The sequence below is a fragment of the Colobus angolensis genome, unplaced genomic scaffold, assembly GCF_000951035.1.
Source record: "Colobus angolensis palliatus isolate OR3802 unplaced genomic scaffold, Cang.pa_1.0 Scaffold13, whole genome shotgun sequence".
Lineage (NCBI taxonomy): Eukaryota > Metazoa > Chordata > Mammalia > Primates > Cercopithecidae > Colobus > Colobus angolensis.
The window spans coordinates 13,414,927-13,434,381 of record NW_012114252.1 but is presented as its reverse complement, the minus strand read 5'-3'; the positions used below and the strand labels follow the sequence as shown (position 1 = coordinate 13,434,381).

The window sequence follows — 19,455 nt, the reverse complement described above, 5'->3', positions numbered from 1 at the left end:
ACATTCTGAATTCAAAAAGCATCTAAATACCTGTAATGCTTGTTTTTGATTCATTCTTTCTTGCCATTGTTTTTCATCTTCCTCTTCTGAACTGAAAGTCAAACACACTTTTACGATATCTACAATTTTTAATGACTGCTTACAAAGATACTTGTATGCAAGGTGCTGCTCGTTATAGGAGCTACAGTGGTGAATAAGACAGCAAGATCTGTGCCACTACTGGTCTGACGGTCTGGTGGGGGACACATGTAAGGAAGCAATCAGAGTGGGACCTAATAACTTCCACCACAAGGGAAGGGCAGGTCACTAGAGATGCAATAGGGATTCACCTCACCCGATTTAGGAGGAGTCACAAAAGCTTTCCAGGATCGCCGGCAATTACACTGGTTGGAGTTAGCCACGAATAAGTGAGGAGTCTAGTGTTGTAGGCAGTGGGAAGGTTCATGGAGAAAAGTGTTCCAGGCAAAGAACTAAGTTTTATAATTATATAGAAACAAGGAAAAGAAAGCCTGCCTGTGGAGGATGTGAAGAGAGGAAGGGATAAGACTGGAAAATGTAATTAAGGAGTTGAAGTTTTATCCTAAAGAAATGAGAAACTAAGCTAAGTGTGGTGGTTCACGCCTGTAATCCCAGCATTTTGGGAGGCCGAGGCAGGTGGATCACTTGAGGTCAGGAGTTTGAGACCAGCCCAGACAACATGGTGAAACCTCGACTCTACTAAAAATATAAAAAATTTTCCAGGTGTGGTGGCAGGTGCCTGTAATCCCAGCTACTCCAGAGGCTGAGGCAGGAGAATCACTTAAACTCGGGAGGTGGGGGTTGCAGTGAGCTGAGATGGTGCCACTGCACTCCAGTCTGGGCAACAGAGACTCCACCTCAAAAAAAAAAAAAAAAGAGAAGCTAGAAAGTGTTTTAAGTAAGGAAATGACAATATCAGATTTGGATTTTAAACAGACTATAACACAAAACAGAGATTGGGCTTGGTGGGAGGAGTTATTACAAAAAGGGTAAGAAAAATACAAAGACAGAAAGAAGTTTAAAAACGAATAATGTAACCTGGAGGAAAAAGGACGGTGGGAGCAATGGAGACAAATAGAACTGCGCTGATTCAAAAGCTAAGTCGTCTCTTGGGAACTCCTGGGAAAGGAAGAGGTGGAGGGAAGGACAGGGGACAAAGGCAAACTGTCGAGTTTCTCGTTCTCCACCTTCACTTCAAACACAGAAGCTACCAACCATGAAGAGATAGACAGAGGAAGTGGAGCCCGCAGAGAGGCTAAGCAAGAAGGGCCAGAGAGATGCCAGGGGAGTGGGGCAGTGCGGCATGGTTTTTAGGGCAGAGAAGTCGAGTACACTGAGAAGTTCAAAGCATCTGCTAGATTTAGCAGTAAGAACGTCATGGGTTGTGGTATTTTAGCATCATGGTGAGAGAGACCATATTGGATTGAAAAGCAGCTAGAAAGAGCACGTGTAAGCAAAGTGCAAGGAAAACTAAAATTCATGCCTTGGAGAATTTTAAATCCACAGCCCTGGCAGAAGTTCTTTAGAATGAAGAGGAATAAGAATCATGAATCACCAAAACACAAAGAATAGTAAATAAAAACTTTAGTCTTTGAAAAATATGCTGAAAGGTACAGATCGTGCCTATTTCAGATGCATTAAGACATCTTCACATGCCTTATTATGTAGATAACACATCAAGGTTTAAATGTGTCCGAATGTAGCAATGACTAAAATAATATTCTTAAAGAGTTCAACATTTACCTGTGTTTTTCTTCCTCTTGTAAAGGAGGCAAAACATACATGTCGTTTTCTCTTCGAACCTGCGTAAGACTGGGTAGTGCTTCATCTCTGGAAAGTACACAAATCTTTAAACAGATTATATGAAATAGTATTTTGAGTGGATAATACTCCCTCACTGATTACACAGACTCTGCTCAGGATGGTGAACAGGGACCTGACCTGGCTGCCCTCGGGCCACTGCTGTGGAAAACAAATGCAGTCGAGAGAAAGAAAGGAACCGTGGCGGGGCTGCTCACCCAGAGCCAAGAAGAGCATAATCAAAGCAAAAAGTGTACATGACACAACACAACAGCTGTTTTTTCTCATTAGCAAAGTTGATTCTCACAGAATGGAGAATTGCCACAACTCCAAATTGCCAGGTCAAATGGCAGCCTACTTGTCTCATTTCATTCTCTATTTTCTGTTGAAAGTTAAAATTACATAGGGAAAGAGAGTCGCAGGAATTCAAGACAAAAATCACTTTTTTAAAACTTCATCTCTAACATGACTGTAATTTTCCTCTTGCCTTTTGCTTTTAAAGGCAGTTTTGATGGCTTGTCTTTTCAAAAATGTTTTCAGAAGCTTCTCTGTCGTTTTCCTGGAGTCACTGGACGCTAAGTCCTTTCTCTGCCTTCTCTTCGCCTATGAGAAAAAAGGATGTAAGATCTCACTTCAGGATATTAGACGACTAGAAACATTTCTGTGATTTATTTCCCATAGAATTTGGTTTGTCCGAGTTTTCAGACTATGGTTACTTTAGTATTTCCTCCTAATTGCCATATAAACAAATATCTTCAGCTTGCTGCTACATAAAGGATACCCAGAGTGTCTAGCTATTACTTAATGGGCTACTATACAATATATTTGGGAAACTATTAATTTACTTTCAGTTTCTTTTAAATGTTCTTTAATATGCCCAAGAAGTGGAAAGCTTAAATGCTTCCCAAAAGGAATTATTTATTTATTCTATAAAATGTCACAGTGACACCAAAAACAATTCCTAATATTGCTTTTTACAAACATGCATTACTTACATGTAATTCTGCCCTTCAATATTCAAGATTATATATCACAAGAAATTCTAAAATGTATAGAAATATCTTGTAAGAAATGTTCAAGTCGTGACAAATGGATAGTCCCTGTGCTTATAGCTAAATTTCAGATAAAAATAACCAAGATATTCTCTTTTCCTTTCTAATCCTTCCAAAAGTACCTGACTTCCAGTATGCCTTGGGTAACTGAAAACTGCAACATTTAAGTCTACACACTCTTACTGAGGCAACAAACATCCCCAGCATTTATAAAGCCTTACTTTCATCCTATATCCTCACTTAACTAGAGAGTATGTCTGGTATGATTACAAAGTCATCATTCCATTACTTCGGCATTTTCAACAAATAAAAGTCATATATCCAAATGGGTGGTGTCATTTGGACTGTTTAAACATTATTTTATGTCATTTTTTTTAGAGATGGGGTCTCCCTGTGTTGCCCAGGCTGGACTTGGGCTCAAGCAATCCTCCTGCCCTCAGCTTTCCAAAAACATTTTTTAAAACTACTTCCAGAACAATAAAGCTGCAACTCATTCTCATTCTTCTATATCATGGTCAATTTCCTTCCTAGATAATCCACTTTAGTCACCACTTGGCACCACATAACATTGCTTACTCCTAAAATCCAATTCGCCTCAAGAGAAGGCTTGCTATCATGGAGGATACTTGATCTCAGATTCAGGGAGGCACTTCCCAAAAAGGGTTTCCACAGTGTTCCGAGTGATGGCCACATCCTTGAAATAAATATAGAACACCTAACAAGATCCTCTACAGGTAAAACTCTCAACGGCAAGGTTTTTAGTAGTTAGTTTTATTTTATTTAAAAGTTAAATTTTATCATTGTACCCATGATGAACTCTCATAAAACTTTTTAAAATGAAAATTGTTCAAGATAAAAAAGTAGACGCAATTAAATTAATGTCAAAATAAGTCTGTCTCTAAAATTCTAAAGAGAAAACAGAAATTTTATGTGAACTTTTCTAAGAATGCAGAAAGAAAAAAATTATTTGACGCTTACCGAAAACTAGATGACACTTACCAAAGTCTGTTTCTTCAATAGTGGAGCATCCCCATCAAACACAAAAACAGGACGAATTCGAAAAAATAAGAGTTTGCAGAGCCGGTGAAACAAAGTGAGAAGATGAGCATTTTCTATTGAGTTCCCGTGGTGATCCCGGACTCCTTTAAGTGCTTGGTTTAACCAAATGCTAATATCTGGAAGAATTGTTAATGGAAAAATCTCTGGAATTTTTCTCTTCATCCTCACAACTTCAATTTCCTAATAACTGATATTATCCAAATGTTGAACACTAAATATTTATCACTATTCATTTAAAACTGAAAAACATTTAGCTCTCATGGGATCTACCTAAAGTCAGTTAACTTTAGTTGAGCTCTTCTTAGCCCTATTCACATACTGCGTTTTAAAATTATACAAAGACAGACATATCCTTTTAAGAAGTCTTGTTGCAAAGGATCGCTTCTTTAAAAAGACAAGTGATTGCTAAAGAATTTTCATGAATTAGCACAAATTTTCTGGAGGACAATTTGACAATTCATAGTGAAAAAAACTTTAAAACTTTGCAGTCTATTTTACCACTTTCAGACACTGATCCTCAAAAAATCATCATGGATATATAATGAGAGTTATTTATAGAATGCTTGTTAATAATAATGAAAATATAACAATCAGTTTAAAAGTTTCCCAGCACGTCTTTCTACAAAACTAATTATGGGCCAGGCGCGGTGGCTCACACCTGTAATCCCAGCACTTTGGGAGGCCAAGGCGGGCGGATCATGAGGTCAACAGATCAAGACCATCTGGCCAACATGGTGAAACCCTGTCTCTACTAAAAATACAAAAATTAGCCGGGCATGGGGGCACGCGCCTGTAATCCCAGCTACTCAGGAGGCTGAGGCAGGAGAATCGCTTGAACCCAGGAGGCAGAGGTTGCAGTGAGCCGAAATCGCGCCACTGCACTCCAGCCTGACGACAGAGCAAGACTCCGTCTCAAAAAACAACAACAACGAATAAAACTAACTATGGCAGACCTATTTACTAGAATACCAAAAATCCCTTAAAAATGGAAGTTGCAGGAGTATGTATGATAAGGAAGATAATCATTAAATATTATTAAAGATAATAAAACAGGTTATAAAAGCATATAAAGTGTAACTCCATTTTCTGATACAGTATATATGTTAGATATAAAAAACTAGAAGTTCACACACCAAAATATTAAGAGTATATGTCTGCCGAGATTAAAGATAATATTTTCATCTTGAAGTTTTCTTATATTTTTAAACTTTTCTAAAAAGTACTTCTCAAAAAATTTTATATCTGTCCAAAAGAAAGAGTGACACTGCGCTCTGCTGGTTTTCCTGCTCTCAGACTCTGCTAGCTCCTGTAACACTGTTAGAGTATTCACTTCGTCAGTGATCTTTCTCAGTCCCTCTTCTTTCCTCCTGTCTGAACTATGAACTTCCACTCCCCTCCACACACACCACATCCTGACTCCATGTATATGTCTGGCCCAGAGCGCTTTCCTGACCCCAGACCAGAGAGCACAGATGACATCTCTACCCCATGCCTCACAGACATTTCAAACATTATCAAAACTGAACTCCATGTCTTCTCCATAAGCTGCTCATGCCCCCATCTCATTGAATGTCACTGCCATTCACCCGAGCCAGAATGCTGGGCATCACCCTCTATAGCCCCCCCCATCAACTATTACCAGGTCTATCAATTCTACCTTCTAATATATCTTGAAGGTATATACTAGATTTCATCAACGTGTCTTTGGTGAAAACCCTCCAAAGCTTCCCACTGCCTTCAAGATACGATCTAAAACTTCTCCTCCTGGTCTAGGAAGCCTCTGCTCACTTCCTGCCACTGGGTTTTTCTCAAACCCTGGAAATCACTAAGCTCCTTCCTGCCTCCAGGTTCTTCTCACATGCTGCTTCCTCTGCCTGAAAGTTTCTCCCTCTCTCCACCTAGCTAGTTCTCTCCTACTATAAGGCCTCGGTCTATGGGTCCCTTCCTCAGTCTAGACGAAGACCTCCTCCTTGTATACATTCCTATTTTAAAATATATTGAGGCTGAGCACATGGCTCATACTTATAATCCCAGCACTTTGGGAGGTCGAGGCGGGCTGAACACCTGAGGTCAGGAGATCGAGACCATCCTGGCCAACATGGCGAAATCCTGTCTCTAATAAAAAAACAAAAATTAGCAAGGCGTGGTGGCGTGCACCTTTAAGGCTGAGGCAGGAGAATCGCTTGAACCCAGGAGGCGGAGGTTGCAGTGAGCCGAGATCGTGACAATGGGAGACTCCGTTTCAAAAAAAAAAACAAAACAAAAAAACCAGAGAGAAACCTGAACTGATACTAATTTTTGCAGGTAAATTTCTTTTTTTTTTTTTTTAATATGGAGTCTCGCTCTGTCGCCCAGGCTGGAGTGCAGTGGCGCAATGTCAGCTCACTGCAAGCTCCGCCTCCTGGGCCCACGCCATTCTCCTGCCTCAGCCTACCGAGTAGCTGGGACCACAGGCGCCCGCCACCGCGCCCGGCTAATTTTTTGTATTTTTAGTAGAGACGGGGTTTCACCGTGTTAGCCAGGATGGTATCGATCTCCTGACCTTGAGATCCGCCCGTCTCAGCCTCCCAAAGTGCTGGGATTACAGGCGTGAGCCACCGTGCCTGGCCTGCAGGTAAATTTCTAACACAGGGAAAGAACATTGAAGGAATCCCATCAAGTTATTTCTGTTTTTATTATGTGGCAGCAATTTTTCTATGCACTGGCATCTCCAATGCACTGAACAAAACACAGTATTGGCCCTATGGGGTTTATCATCTAGCAGGGAAAACACCAAGCCTGTGTGCTCCATGGCTTGCCCAGGCCATTTGTGCACTGCACTCGCTTTCACAGGGACTCTTACACACAATAAAAATCTGCTATTAAATAAGTTGAACAGTTTAGTATTGAAATGAATGTACATTGCCTAACTTTTACTAACATAAAAAAAAATGTAGGCTCATCAACAATTAACTTACAAAACACTATGTAACAAAACACCTAGTGGAAAGCAAGCTAATGCTATGCTTATTTCCATAATATTTAGCAATACCATGGGCCAGGCATATCCAAGACCCTAGGGATATGCACCAAACATTTCAGCCATGAACAAAACAGAGACGGTCCCTATCTCTAGTAAGACAGTGTAGCAGGACAAAAGGAATGGCAGGAGGTGATACAGCCACCGGGAAGTTTCTAGAACGTGATTTAAGGATAACTTTGATGAACATGTGAAGAACAGATTGTAAGGAAACCAGTTCTAAAACGAGTTAAAATAGCCCAAGTTAATGCAGAGTAGTGGTGGAGACCATGAGAAGAGGTCGGATAAAAGATACATCTCAGAAGTAGTGTGAACTTCTAGTTTTTTATATTTAACATATATACTGTATTAGAAAATGGAGTTATACTTTATATGCTTTTATAACCTGTTTTACTATCTTTAATAATATTTAATGACTAGCTTCCTTATCATACAATGACATTCAATGACATGGGGGCATGAGCAGCTTAGTGGAGAAGACATGGAGTTCAGTTTTGATCATGTTTGAAATGTCTGTGAGGCACGTGGTAGAGATGTCATCTGTGCTCTCTGGTCTGGGGTCAGGAAAGCGCTCTGGGCCAGACATATATATGGTGTTGATGTACAACTGTCTTGTCTTAGATCGATGTTTCTGTTTGCTACAAGTATAGTCTGGAAAAGCCATGGAGCTCGCTATTGCATAGGATTAAATTAGTTTCGACTTGGCCCACTACTTTAAACTTTAACTTAAGTGAGGAAATCTAGTTTCAGATCAGTGACTCTCATCCCTGCTATCCATTAGATTAGGATATGAAGCTTCTGAAACATATGGATTATTAAACCCCATGGGCCTAAAATTTTAAATCATAGATATGGAGGTAGGTCTTCTTTTATTTTTTATTTTTCAATTAACTACAGGTAGTGCCAACACTCAGCTAGGGTTGAGAATTTTGTCTTGAATTCTTAGAGATGAAATAGGTAAAATTAGATGATCTGAAAATATTCACATAAATTATTAGACAAGAAATATGAAAAATGAGACAATCTGAAAATATTTGTATAATTTGAGTTGTCTAATTTCAGTAAGTTTATAAAGACAAAATTAAATTCCCGCAGACAGAAAAGTTAAAATCTGCAGCAAAGCCAAAAATCACTTTAGGTATAAGACCCAAAGACCAATAGCATTTTAATACAAAAAATAAGTTTCTTTAGTTCTTTAGTTAGGTGACTTAAAATGTAATTAATCCCCATTACTATACATAGCCTAAAGAGAATGTAATAACTTGCTAATACATTTAAATGCATCTTAGAAACATTAAAATCTGTGAGACAAAAGTTTAATTGGTAATTCTGCATTATTTGACACAGACATTTAGACTGTATAAATAAGACACTAAGCTATATAGATGGTTTAAAGACCAAACAATTTATTATAGGGATACAAGAGTAAATTATGAAACTAGTATAATCATAGGTAAGTTTGTCATTAACAAACAACACAATAAAATCTAAATAATTTCAGGTGTCTGAATTCCCATGAAAACGAAATAAAGCAAAATCAATTGTAGAACAAGTAATCAGATATTCTCCTTTGACATAAATGAGGTTATTATAAATATATGAGGTTGTCATTATGACTAGAATGTCTTTCACAGTCCTCTTTACTTATTAAGAGACAGGCATGAATACGGCTCACTGCAGCCTTGACTTCCTGGGCCCAAGCAATCTTCCTGCCTCAGCCGTCCGTGTAGCTGGGACCACAGGTGCAGGTCACCACGTCCAGCTAATTTTTTGACTGCGTGTAGAGACAGGGGTTCACAATGTTGCCCAGGCTTGTCTTGAACCCCTGGGCTCAAATGATCCTCCTGCCTTGACCTCCCAAAGTGCTGGGATGACAGGCGTGAGCCACTGAGCCTGGCCACAGTCCTCTTTAGTAAGTCTTCACAAGGGCTGCTACATAAAATGATCTAAATCTTTGCTGAAGTTTTAAGGGTTCTTGTCACTGAAAACTAACCTTTACCTTTTATTTCTGAGAAAATCTTTAGACTGCAATGATATAGAGGAACCGCTTGAGGGCAGCAACAGCACATGTGCGCTAAAAAAAAACCCTTTGGCTTTCCCCAATTCAAAGTACCCTGCATAAAAACTTTTAAGCCAAAAATCAATTACAGATGCATTCAAAGATTATCCATTTCCAAAAAATGATAACAATCTCATTATATTTTAAAACTTATCAATGTCGTTTTATGTATAAGTTGTGTACCCACTGAAGAATTAGGGCTCCGCAGTCAGGGACTTCTTTGCTGAACGCCCACACACTCTTGCACTCCATTTCCGGTCCCCAATCCCCCCGCAATCATTTACAGGACTCTTTCCACAAGCCCACGAGCCCCTACACTCATAGATCTCCATTTAGGAAATTGGTGTAAGGTATCACCAGATTCTGAGCCAGAATAGACACTCAAAAAAAAAAAAAAAAAGACTACGTAACAAAGATCAAAATTTCAAAAATAGTATCACGTTTTGCTAATGAAAAAAGAATTTAATTCCAATGACAAACAAAACCAGCCAAACATGTACAAAAACAACAGTCCTTAAAAAGTCAATTTTTAAAAAATGGTAAAACACCTGTCCACACTACCCTTCCTCTAAGAAACATAAACGGGGCAAGACTCAAGCAAAACTAATGGTCGAAATCTACTCTTCTCTCCAAACTGACCTCCCGGACGGGATAATAACTTTAAGATTTACTGTATTAATCGCGCTAAACTTCTCCCATTTAGGTAATTTATTTATTCCTCATTCCAATCCTGTGTGTAGATACTATCACCACCTCCACTTTGCAGATGAGAGAATTAAAGCAGAGAGGAACATAAAGCACTGCCACAAAGAGACAAACCAGGATGCACAGGCCGCTAAGACTGCAAAGCTGAGGAAAGCAGACAGGGCGGCCCTCCTCATCACCCGATTCCGCACTCAACCTACCACGGATCAAAAATATTTGCAGTGGAAAATAAATAAATAAATAAAACATACCAATAAAAACTACAAAAAATTTTAAAATACAGTATAATAACTATTTACAGATCACTTACATTGCATTCGGTATTACAAGTAATCTAGAAGCGATTTAAAAGATTACGGGAGGCAGTGCATAGCTTATATGCAAATACCACACCATTATATAAGGGACTTGACGGAACTTGAACATCGCGGTATGGGGAGGGGGGGCTGGAACCAAAGCCCCGGGGATACCGAGGTACGACTGTACTTAGAAACCCTAGTGACAGAGATTCTATAGCGACCCCGACCCCGACCCAAGACCATCATCCTGCAGATGCCACTCTGTGCCCAAGGCAGAGCCCCGCGAGGAATCCAGCCCGAATCCCTGCATCCCAAGTCCCAACGCGGCGTTAAGGATACCAACAGCCAGGATCTTCCCTTCCAGTGCCTCGGGGCTGACCTGACGCCCAGAGCACTCCAGCAGCTTCCAGAGCCCCTGGACCCCCATGAGGCGGCTGAGTCCTCAGAGCGGACCCAACAACTTCTAGTCTAATTCTTCTACGATGGGCTGTACCGCCGCCTAGGACCCTGGGAGGAAGCCCTCCCTGCTCCTACACAGGAAAGATGGCAAATAATACAGAAGCCACGATTTTCCAGGGGGCGAAAGCACTAACGGGAGCGCATTACAGGGGAGAGACTACGGCTGCAACACGTCCCAGCGGCTGTCACCGCCTCCCGGAAGAAAGATAGGTCCAGAGAATGGCCGTTGGTGGGGAGGGGCAGGGCGTCGCTTCGCCCAGCGCTTAGGCCCAAACGTCTGCGCCTCTAATGGAAGACCGGGGTGAGAGGGCCACGCAGGCGACGGAAACAGCCAGAAGATGTCCCTGCGACACCGTTCGCCTTTGCTGGTGGGTCCGCAAACCCACGAATAATGGACCCGCTCGGCTTCCGTCTAATACGACGCGCAGGACGGAAGTCCCGCCTCCGTACCTGACGTATATTTTCTGCGCTTGCAGCACTGCGGAAGTGAGAGGTTTAGCTCCAGTGTTGATTTCTTTTTGGTGAGTTGCTACCGCCAGGCTGGCATTCTGAAAGCGTTAAGCATTAAAACAATGTGTAAAAGCACCTTCTTGGTGGGGTAACGGGTTTTTGTTTTTTGTTTTTTTGAGACAAGGTCTCACGCTGTCGCCCATACTGGAGTACAGCGTCGCGTTCTTAGCTCACTGCAGCTTGGAACTCCTGCTGCCCTACCTCAAGCGATTCTCCCATCTCAACCTCTCAAGTAGCTGGGACCGCAGGCGCGCACCACTATGCTAGGCGAATTATTTTTGCAGAAATGAGGTCTCCCTGTGTTGCCCAGGCTGTGAGGTGACGATTTTCTACGCACTTTTTTAGTATCGGTTTCTCACCTTTGCGTCGCCAGTTGTGAAGACACTTAACCCTAAATGTTGTTTTACATGTGAAGAGACAACCGAAAGGTGGATGCCTTCTTGGTTTTGTACTATTTATTTGTATGCTAGCACGGAGTAAGCAAAGAGGAATAAAATGTAAAGCCTGTGAAAATGTTGGGGTCCCAACATTACTGAGCAAAAGGGAAAAGTCCAGCTGGGAACTGCTCAGGGCAAAACCTGCCTCCCATTCTAGTCAGACATCCCTCTGCTAACAGATGCATATTCTGATTACCTCCTTTGGAAAGGCTTATCAGGAACTCGTATGCAACCATTTGTCTCTCATCTACCTGTGACCTGGAAGCCCTTCCTGCTTCCGAGTTGTCCCCACCTTTCTGGAAGGAACCAGTGTACTTACGTGTATTGATTGATGTCTCCTGCTTCCCTAAAATGTATAAAACCAAGCTGTGCCCCAGCCACCTGGGACACATGTCATCTGGACTTCCTGAGGCTGTGTCACAGGTGTACTTCCTTAACGTTCGCAAAATAAACTTTCTAAATTTATTGAGACCTGTCTCAAATTTTGGGGGTTCACAAGCTTTCATCCTTGCCATATAGTTTAGTTTTCTTCAGCATCTAAAATTTATAATGCCACGGCTTGTAGATCAGTAATAACTAGAAATCAATTAACAGAGTAACCCCAGGAAAGGCCACAGCTCTGGAACCCTCAGGCCAAGATTCAAATCCCCCCCATCGTGCCTCCCTATGATGTTACTAAAGTCACAGTTTTCCAGAATTTGTGTCCCCATCAGCAATCAGGGCATAAAAGCAACCTTGCAGACTTCAGGTAAGGATTCGAGGTGTTACATGCAATGCACTTAGCACTAGTAACTACTCAATAAATGACAGTATTAGCATCCATATTTGTTCAAATTTGAACTAAATTTAAACTTAGTGAAAAGGCTGATTTAAGGGAGCAGGCAATTTTTTTTAAGACTTCTTTATAACAGAAGTATATGGGAAATTTATAAAATTATTTATTTATTTATTTTAATTTTTTTGTCAGGGTCTCACTCTGTCGCCCAGGATGGAGTGCAGTAGTGCGATCTCAGCTTACTACAACTTCCACCTCTCCGGCTCAAGTGATGCTCCTGCCTCAGCCTCCCAAGTAGTTGAGATTGTTACAGGCCCCCACCACCACGCCCTGATTTTTTTTTTTTTTTTTTTAAAGACAGGGTCTTGCTTTGTTGCCCAAACTGGTCTCAAACTCCTGGTCTCAAACAATCCTCCTGCCTCTGTCTCCCAAAGTGCTGGAGTTACAGACATGAGCCACCGTGCTCTGTGGAGAAATCCATTTTTAACAAAACCATTTCTATGCCCAACAAGATGGTTCACAGTGGCCATGTTTGGTTGACCCAGTCACAACTAATTTTCTACAGGAATAATCCTGACAAAGTGTTTTTTGCATTTCCTCCATATGTAAAGTAATCCCCAGAAACTGTTCCCAGTTGTTATTTTACTGAGAGTAATATAATTGCCTATTCAGTATTTGTCTCTTCCCCATGGTAGACTGTAAACTTAGTGAAATGAAGAACGATTTTGTTGACTGTTACATCCCCCACTCCTGGCACTTAGCAGTTCTGTAAATATTGCCTAAATGACCTCTTATGCCTCTAGTCTAAAGCTCTCCAGTGCACCTTGCAGTCTGTTGAAAGAATCTGCTTGGAGGTTAGGCTGATAATTCATTCAGATCTCATCTGAGACATATGTTGCATTGTGTTATGGTCTGAATTGCGTTCTCCAAAATTCGTTTGTTGAAGCCTGAGTACCTCAGAATGTGACTATCTGAACACATGGCGTTTAAAAATGATTAAATTGAAATGAGGCCATTAGGATAGGCCCTAAATCCAATCTGACTGGTGTCGTTGTAGGAAGAGGAAATTGGTCCACATGGAGAGACTCCAGGGATGACAGGCACAGGAAAGGCCATGTGAGGACACAGTGAGAAGGCAGCCCTCTCCAGGTGAAGGAGACAGGCCTCAGAAGAAACCAAACCTGCCTGGTCCTGGACTTCTAGTTTCCAGAACCGTGAGAAAATAAAGTTCTGTTGTTTAAGCCACCCTGTCTGTGGTGTTTTGTTATGGTAGCCCTGAGAAACTAAGACACTGTGATCCTAGGCAAGTTTCTTCACCAATGAAAGCCTCAGTTTCTGCCAGTAAAATGGGAATGCCGCCAACATCTTGTTGTTGTTGTTGAGCTATTTAAGAATTGACCTGATAATGGTGTATAATTTAGTTGAGTGAATTGCTGGTACAGGAGGGGTGGGAGTGTTATGGGTAAAGCTGAGATGCAGAATATGATAGATCCTAGAGGAGCTGCCTGAGCCCCTCCAGTATGGGAGAAGACAAGTTGGGAAGTATTGTAGCTGCTGCACCAACTTGGCCTAATGATGGCACACAATTCTTTAACAATAATAGTAGGAGAGAAAGGAACTGCGCAGAATTTGATCTAAATAAACTTTTATTTTTTTCTGCCCATGAGCTGGGTAAAAACAAATAGCCAACATAGGTATTTGAGTATTGTAAGTACTTTTAAAACCAAAGCAAAGGCTGGGCACGGTGGCTCATGCCTGTAATCCCAGCACTTTGTGAGGCCAAGGCAGGCGGATTACTTGAGGCCGGGAGCTCAAGACCAGCCTGGCCAACATGGTGAAACCTGGTCTCTACTAAAAATACAAAAATTAGCCAGGCATGGTGGTGCATGCCTGTAATCCCAGCTATTCAGGAGGCTGAGGCAGGAGAACCACTTGAACCCGGGAGGCAGAGGCTGCAGAGAGCACCACTGCACTCCAGCCTTGGCGACAAAGTGAGACTCCATCTCAAAAAAATAAAGCAACATTCTTGAATATGAAATATTCTTTTGAAGAAACAGCAACTAAGTGGTGCATATTAGATTTAAAAGGAATTAGCTCCTTAAGATGCTGTCTAAAGGGCTCTCTCTAAAGACTCTGAATAGTAAAATTCACATCTGTTGGAATGATAATAGCAAACTCTTAAATAGCACTTCCTATCTACAAAGCACTGTTCTAAACACTACATGTATTAGCTTATTCTTCAAAATCATTTATAAAGTAGATACTATTACCCCCACTTTACTAATGAGGAAATAGGCACAGAAAAATAATTAACCTTAACTTGCCTATATCACTACAGGTGATATAGCTTGTAAGTGCAGAGCCAGTATTTGAATGTTCATTTTATCTATGGGGATTCCTCAGAGCTGACCAATAAATCAAATATAATGGGGGGAATTTTACTAATCTTCTAAGACAAGTATGCAGTAACTCTTGCTTACAGCTTCTGCGGGAAAAATAATCTCACTAAACTCAAACCTCATTGTGCTCCTAATAACTGGAAAGCCAAACTTAGAACACATCAAGACTTTTATAAAAACTGATTATGGTCAATAGTTTGAATAACTCATCCTCTTTTTCTAGGTGTCACCCTATCCTTTAATTTCTTATTTTATTTTGCATTTTTCTCCTTTCCTCTTGGTTCTTCCTACCTACCTCTTCTCTGAAATATTCAGTTGAACTGTATGAAATTGCTGATATTCAACCATTTTTGATCTACAAAGATGACAACTTCATTTGGTTCAAACTAATACAAGAATCAAATTGTCTATTTCCTATTAAATTAGAAATCTAAAATTATAGTCATAATGCATATTGTTTCATTAATAATAAAAGACTCAAGATGGTTTCTTATGATGTACCAGTTGAGCAGAATTGACAAATTATCATGTACTTCAAAGACATAATGGTACTTTCTACCTAAAACAAAGGTTTAAAAACATTCATACAATTAAAAGTAGAAAACAAAACTTTATTTGATGAAAACTTTTTAAAAGTTCCAGTATGAAGTAACAAAATCAACAACCTACAAATCTCTTTCAGTTCTTTGCATTTCAAGCAAAATATTCTCTTCAGAAAAATGACCATTTCATAATATATATCCCCTTCTGTAGGCTAGGCATGTATGAGTGAACAAATGGATATAAAATTCAAGAAAAAATGAAAATATTTTAAAAATAAAAATCTGAACCTTTTCCTTGAGGTGTATTGCGATATGGTTACCAACATATTCAGCACCTTGTAATCACCAAGTTACTGATTTGAGTCCTGGAACAAGACCCTAAAATTAAAGAACAAGAGATCCTAGTCATTTGTGAGTCACAGATTGGCAGCAGAAGAAAAACTGACAGCAGCTAGAGGAGCTCAAATACATGAAATTCACACTTCTGAAATATTTAATACTCACTTCAAACAGCTAATTGTCTATACGATTTTTAAAAAAGGAAACAGCTCAGAGTCTGGAATATGGGTAGTTGTCCTCTGAGTGACTTGGGCATTTCTTACGCATCTTCAGTACTGTTATCAACATATGACTCCATATTGAGAGAGCAATCAAATATCAGGAGATCTCATGTCACAGATAACCCTGGGTGCCAATTGTTCTTTTACTTTATCCCTAAGGCAAACGTCATCTAGACTTACAAAAGTCTTTCAAGACCTAAGGTTCTTGTCAATATGTGATTATTACAAACCACATCAAGAAAGTCAAAAAATCGAAATCAATGCACTAAGTCATCAATTTGCACCAAAAGAAAGGATCAGTTTCTTGAGTCTTTTCTCTTTTGCCTCTTAGTCAGAATCCTAAGAACATAACCAGGAAACACATGAGGCAAGCAAGATCCTGTTATAAATCAAAGAACTACTAGACGCATGAAATAATTTTAAGCGTGTGTCAACCATGAGTGAAAACTAGAAATTGATGGCCCCAATTTCTTTAAGGGCAGATGGTACTTTACATCTTGGTCTTGAGAGTAAAACTATCTGTAACAAATATCTAGAGATTCGAGTCATTAAAAAAGTCACTTCATGCTTAAGTATTTCAAATCTTGATGCTATTAAGTGAATTTGTGTTTGACTTATTTAGACAACAGTTGTAATTTTACTGAATTTTGTGAAATTTTCTGTCCAGATTATTTATATACTTGAAAGGACAATAATCTGTGCTTATCTGCTTATATATCTGAAATCACCCATCATAATCATGTACAAGCTTAGTATCTGGAGAACTACAAGGTTACTTTTTATACCACAAGATCTGCTCCTATTTAATGTAGGCTCACTAAAATCTTCTACTGTCTTTATACAGTCTCTATATAGCAGTTTCATGTATAATGCCAGCTGTTCAGTACCAAGCACCGTCAATCATTCCCATCGTAATCACTGTAACCCTGGTAACCACTGTTCCTTCTCTCATGGATACTAGACATCTTTTTCCATGCCGACTCCTGATGGAAACTAGCACTGAAAGAGCGGCCCAGACGCCCATGCTGCTTCTTGGAAATATTGTCTTCACTCTCAGATTTGGAAATTCCCTGGGCATGTGTTGGAGGTTGTGATTCTTGTCTAATGGTTCCAAATGGAAAGTTCCAAAGGCCAAATCTTTGCCAGTTAAGTCTCTGGAATGCTATGATGCAATGCAAATTTCCCCCAACCTGAGAAGAAAAAAAAATTGGGTGAAGAAAATAAAGGGAAATTAATTGTACTAATTTGTCCCTATGAACTCCCTTGTTTCTTTTTTACTTCACCTGCCTCAAAATGGTACTTTCCTTCCAGGCATCATCAGAGCACCTTATCCTGCACCTTTTCTGACAGCGGCCTTTACAAAATGTAACAATGCCCACCGGAGCCAAAACACCTTCCTCCCCGTGCCTCTACACTTGCTCTCAACACATACTAGAGAACTTCCCCATCTGCCTAATTCAAACACCAAGATCATTCCTCTTCCTCTCTCTCCTATTCTTCATATAGTTTTATGAGTAAGATTGTTTCAGTGGGATATCATTTCCTGAGAGTCTCCCTCAAAGCCTTGTTTCTACACATGACTGCCATAAGGCCACAGTTAATCTGGCCCAAGCTGTGCTAAGACTATGGAACTGAACCCAAGACAGCTCAGTCTCAGTCTAGGGTGTTCATCTAAAAAAGATACGTAAGTTGAAAGATGATGATCATAAGAAGAAAGTAATCAGACAAAAGGAGAGCTAAGAACAATATATAGCCCCCAAAAGAGTGAAGCAGACTACCAATTACTTGGTCCTTGCTATCATTCCAATACCTGCTACCATCTACCATTCCTTTGTGACTCCAGGTTATACCCCTTGCCCTAGGGTTTTAAAGACAGCCCTGTGTCCTTAAAATAATTTTCACTCCTCTATAAAATATAGGTTTCTGTTCTTTACAACCTAAAGAGTGCTAAGTAAAACACTGCATTTTGGTCAGCTGGGAAATGCTTTCAAACACAATGGTGTTCTTCTTACCTTCTTTGTTTTTCTATACTGCAGTCCCCTCTCTAAGTGCCGGATATCCAGGTATTCTGGATTTTGAGTGTTTAGATCAGTAACAATATCTGCCCATCTATAGTTAAGAAGAAAGGATAAAGCACAATTTTCTTTAGGTCCAAAGTATCATTGCAATGGAATTTTTCATGAGCAAGTTGCTGCAATATTATCACAGCAATAACTGGCAGTAATTCTCTTATCTCAACATTGTTTCATCTACTAAATTGTAATAACTTCTAGTTTTATGACAATTCTGTTTATCCAACCATTGCCAAGGTTCTCAGTATACAATTGGTTACTCTTCCTACAGAATAAATAAGTACCAACATATTAGATGACATCCTGCAGGCTAAAGCAGCAACATGCTATATTTCCTTTTCAATTACAGTCAAGTCCACTTTTAAAATAATGTAAAGTTAGTATGTCTCTATTAGCAGACAACACAATTGTGCAGAAAATCCAAGGGAATTACAAAACAACTACTAGAACTAATAGGATTTGGTAAAGATGTAAGATTCAAGGTCTACATAGGTAAATCAATTGTAATTTTGTATTCAACCAGCAAATGAGGAAATGAAATTTTTTAAAAATCAATTTACAATAGCATCAAAAAGTGTAACGCACTGAGGAAAAACTTTTTATTGCAATATCTTTTGTTTTACTTCAATTGTTTTGGCAGTACAGCTGGGTTTTGGTTGCACGAATAAGTTCTTTGGTAGTGATTTCTGAGATTTTAGTGCACCCATCACCCAGGCAGTGTACACTGTATCCAATATGTAGTCTTTTATCCCTCACCCCCCTCCCAGACTTCCCTCAGGAGTTCCCAAAGTCCATTATATCATTCTTATGCCTTTGCATCCTCAGAGCTTAGCTCCCACTTAAAGTGAGAACATAGGATATTTGGTTTTCCATTCCTGAGTTACTTCAGAATTAATTGCCTCCAGCTCCATCCAAGTTGTTGCAAAAGACATCATTTCATTCCTTTTTATGGCTGAGTAGTATTCCGTGGTATATACATACCACATTTTCTTTATCCACTCATTGGTTGATGGGCACTTAGGTTGATTCTCCATCTTTGCAATTGAGAATTGTGTCACTATAAACATGTGTGCCTGTGTCTTTTTCATATGACTTATTTTCCTTTGGGCAGATACTCAGTAGTGGGATTGCTGGATCAAATGGTAGAGCTACTTTTAGTTCTTTAAGGAATCTCCATACTGTTTGCAATAATGATTGTACTAATTTACATTCCCACCAGCAGTGTAAAAGAACACATTGAGAAAAAATGTTTAACAAAAGACATAAAACTCCATACTGAAAAATAAAAAGAAAAGTTGAAATTAAAGTTCTAATTAAGTAAAGATATAGTCCGTGTTGTTACAATGTCAATTCTCCTAAAACTAAACTATTAATTCTTTCGTTATTTATGAGACAGGGTCTCACCTTGTCACTTAGGGAGGAGTGCAGTGGTGCAATCTCAGCTCACTGCAGCCTCGACCTCCCAGGCTCAGTTCATCCTCCCGCCTCAGCCTCCCGAGTAGCTGAGACTACAGGCACATGCCACCATGCCTGGCTAATTTTTGTAGTTTTAGTAGAGATGGGGTTTCGCCATATTGCCAAGGCTGGTCTTGAAATCCTGAGCTGAAGTGATCCTCCCACCTAAGTATTGGGATTACAGGCGTGAGCCACCGCACCCAGCCGAAATTATGAATTCTATAGATTCTATCCT

The 19,455-nt window shown here is 40.0% G+C and overlaps 2 protein-coding genes across 3 annotated transcripts in view; both read right to left on the bottom strand.

Moving 5' to 3' along the window:
- Positions 1-10,890, bottom strand: part of LOC105505883 (DNA repair protein complementing XP-G cells) — a 30,590-nt gene extending 19,700 nt beyond the window's left edge. The window contains exons 1-5 of the mRNA XM_011933863.1: positions 10,351-10,890; positions 3,870-4,045; positions 2,306-2,421; positions 1,762-1,848; positions 31-91 (exon numbers count right to left, since the gene is read on the bottom strand). Coding sequence (XP_011789253.1) covers positions 31-91; positions 1,762-1,848; positions 2,306-2,421; positions 3,870-4,045; positions 10,351-10,438 — 528 coding nt within the window. The 5' untranslated portion in view covers positions 10,439-10,890. The remainder of the gene's footprint in view (positions 1-30; positions 92-1,761; positions 1,849-2,305; positions 2,422-3,869; positions 4,046-10,350) is intronic.
- A 5,420-nt stretch (positions 10,891-16,310) lies between these two features.
- BIVM (basic, immunoglobulin-like variable motif containing) overlaps positions 16,311-19,455 on the bottom strand; it is a 44,952-nt gene continuing 41,807 nt past the window's right edge. For both annotated transcript variants that reach the window (XM_011933861.1, XM_011933860.1), the window contains exons 10-11: positions 17,706-17,802; positions 16,311-16,883 (exon numbers count right to left, since the gene is read on the bottom strand). In XM_011933861.1, coding sequence (XP_011789251.1) covers positions 16,590-16,883; positions 17,706-17,802 — 391 coding nt within the window. In that variant the 3' untranslated portion in view covers positions 16,311-16,589. The remainder of the gene's footprint in view (positions 16,884-17,705; positions 17,803-19,455) is intronic.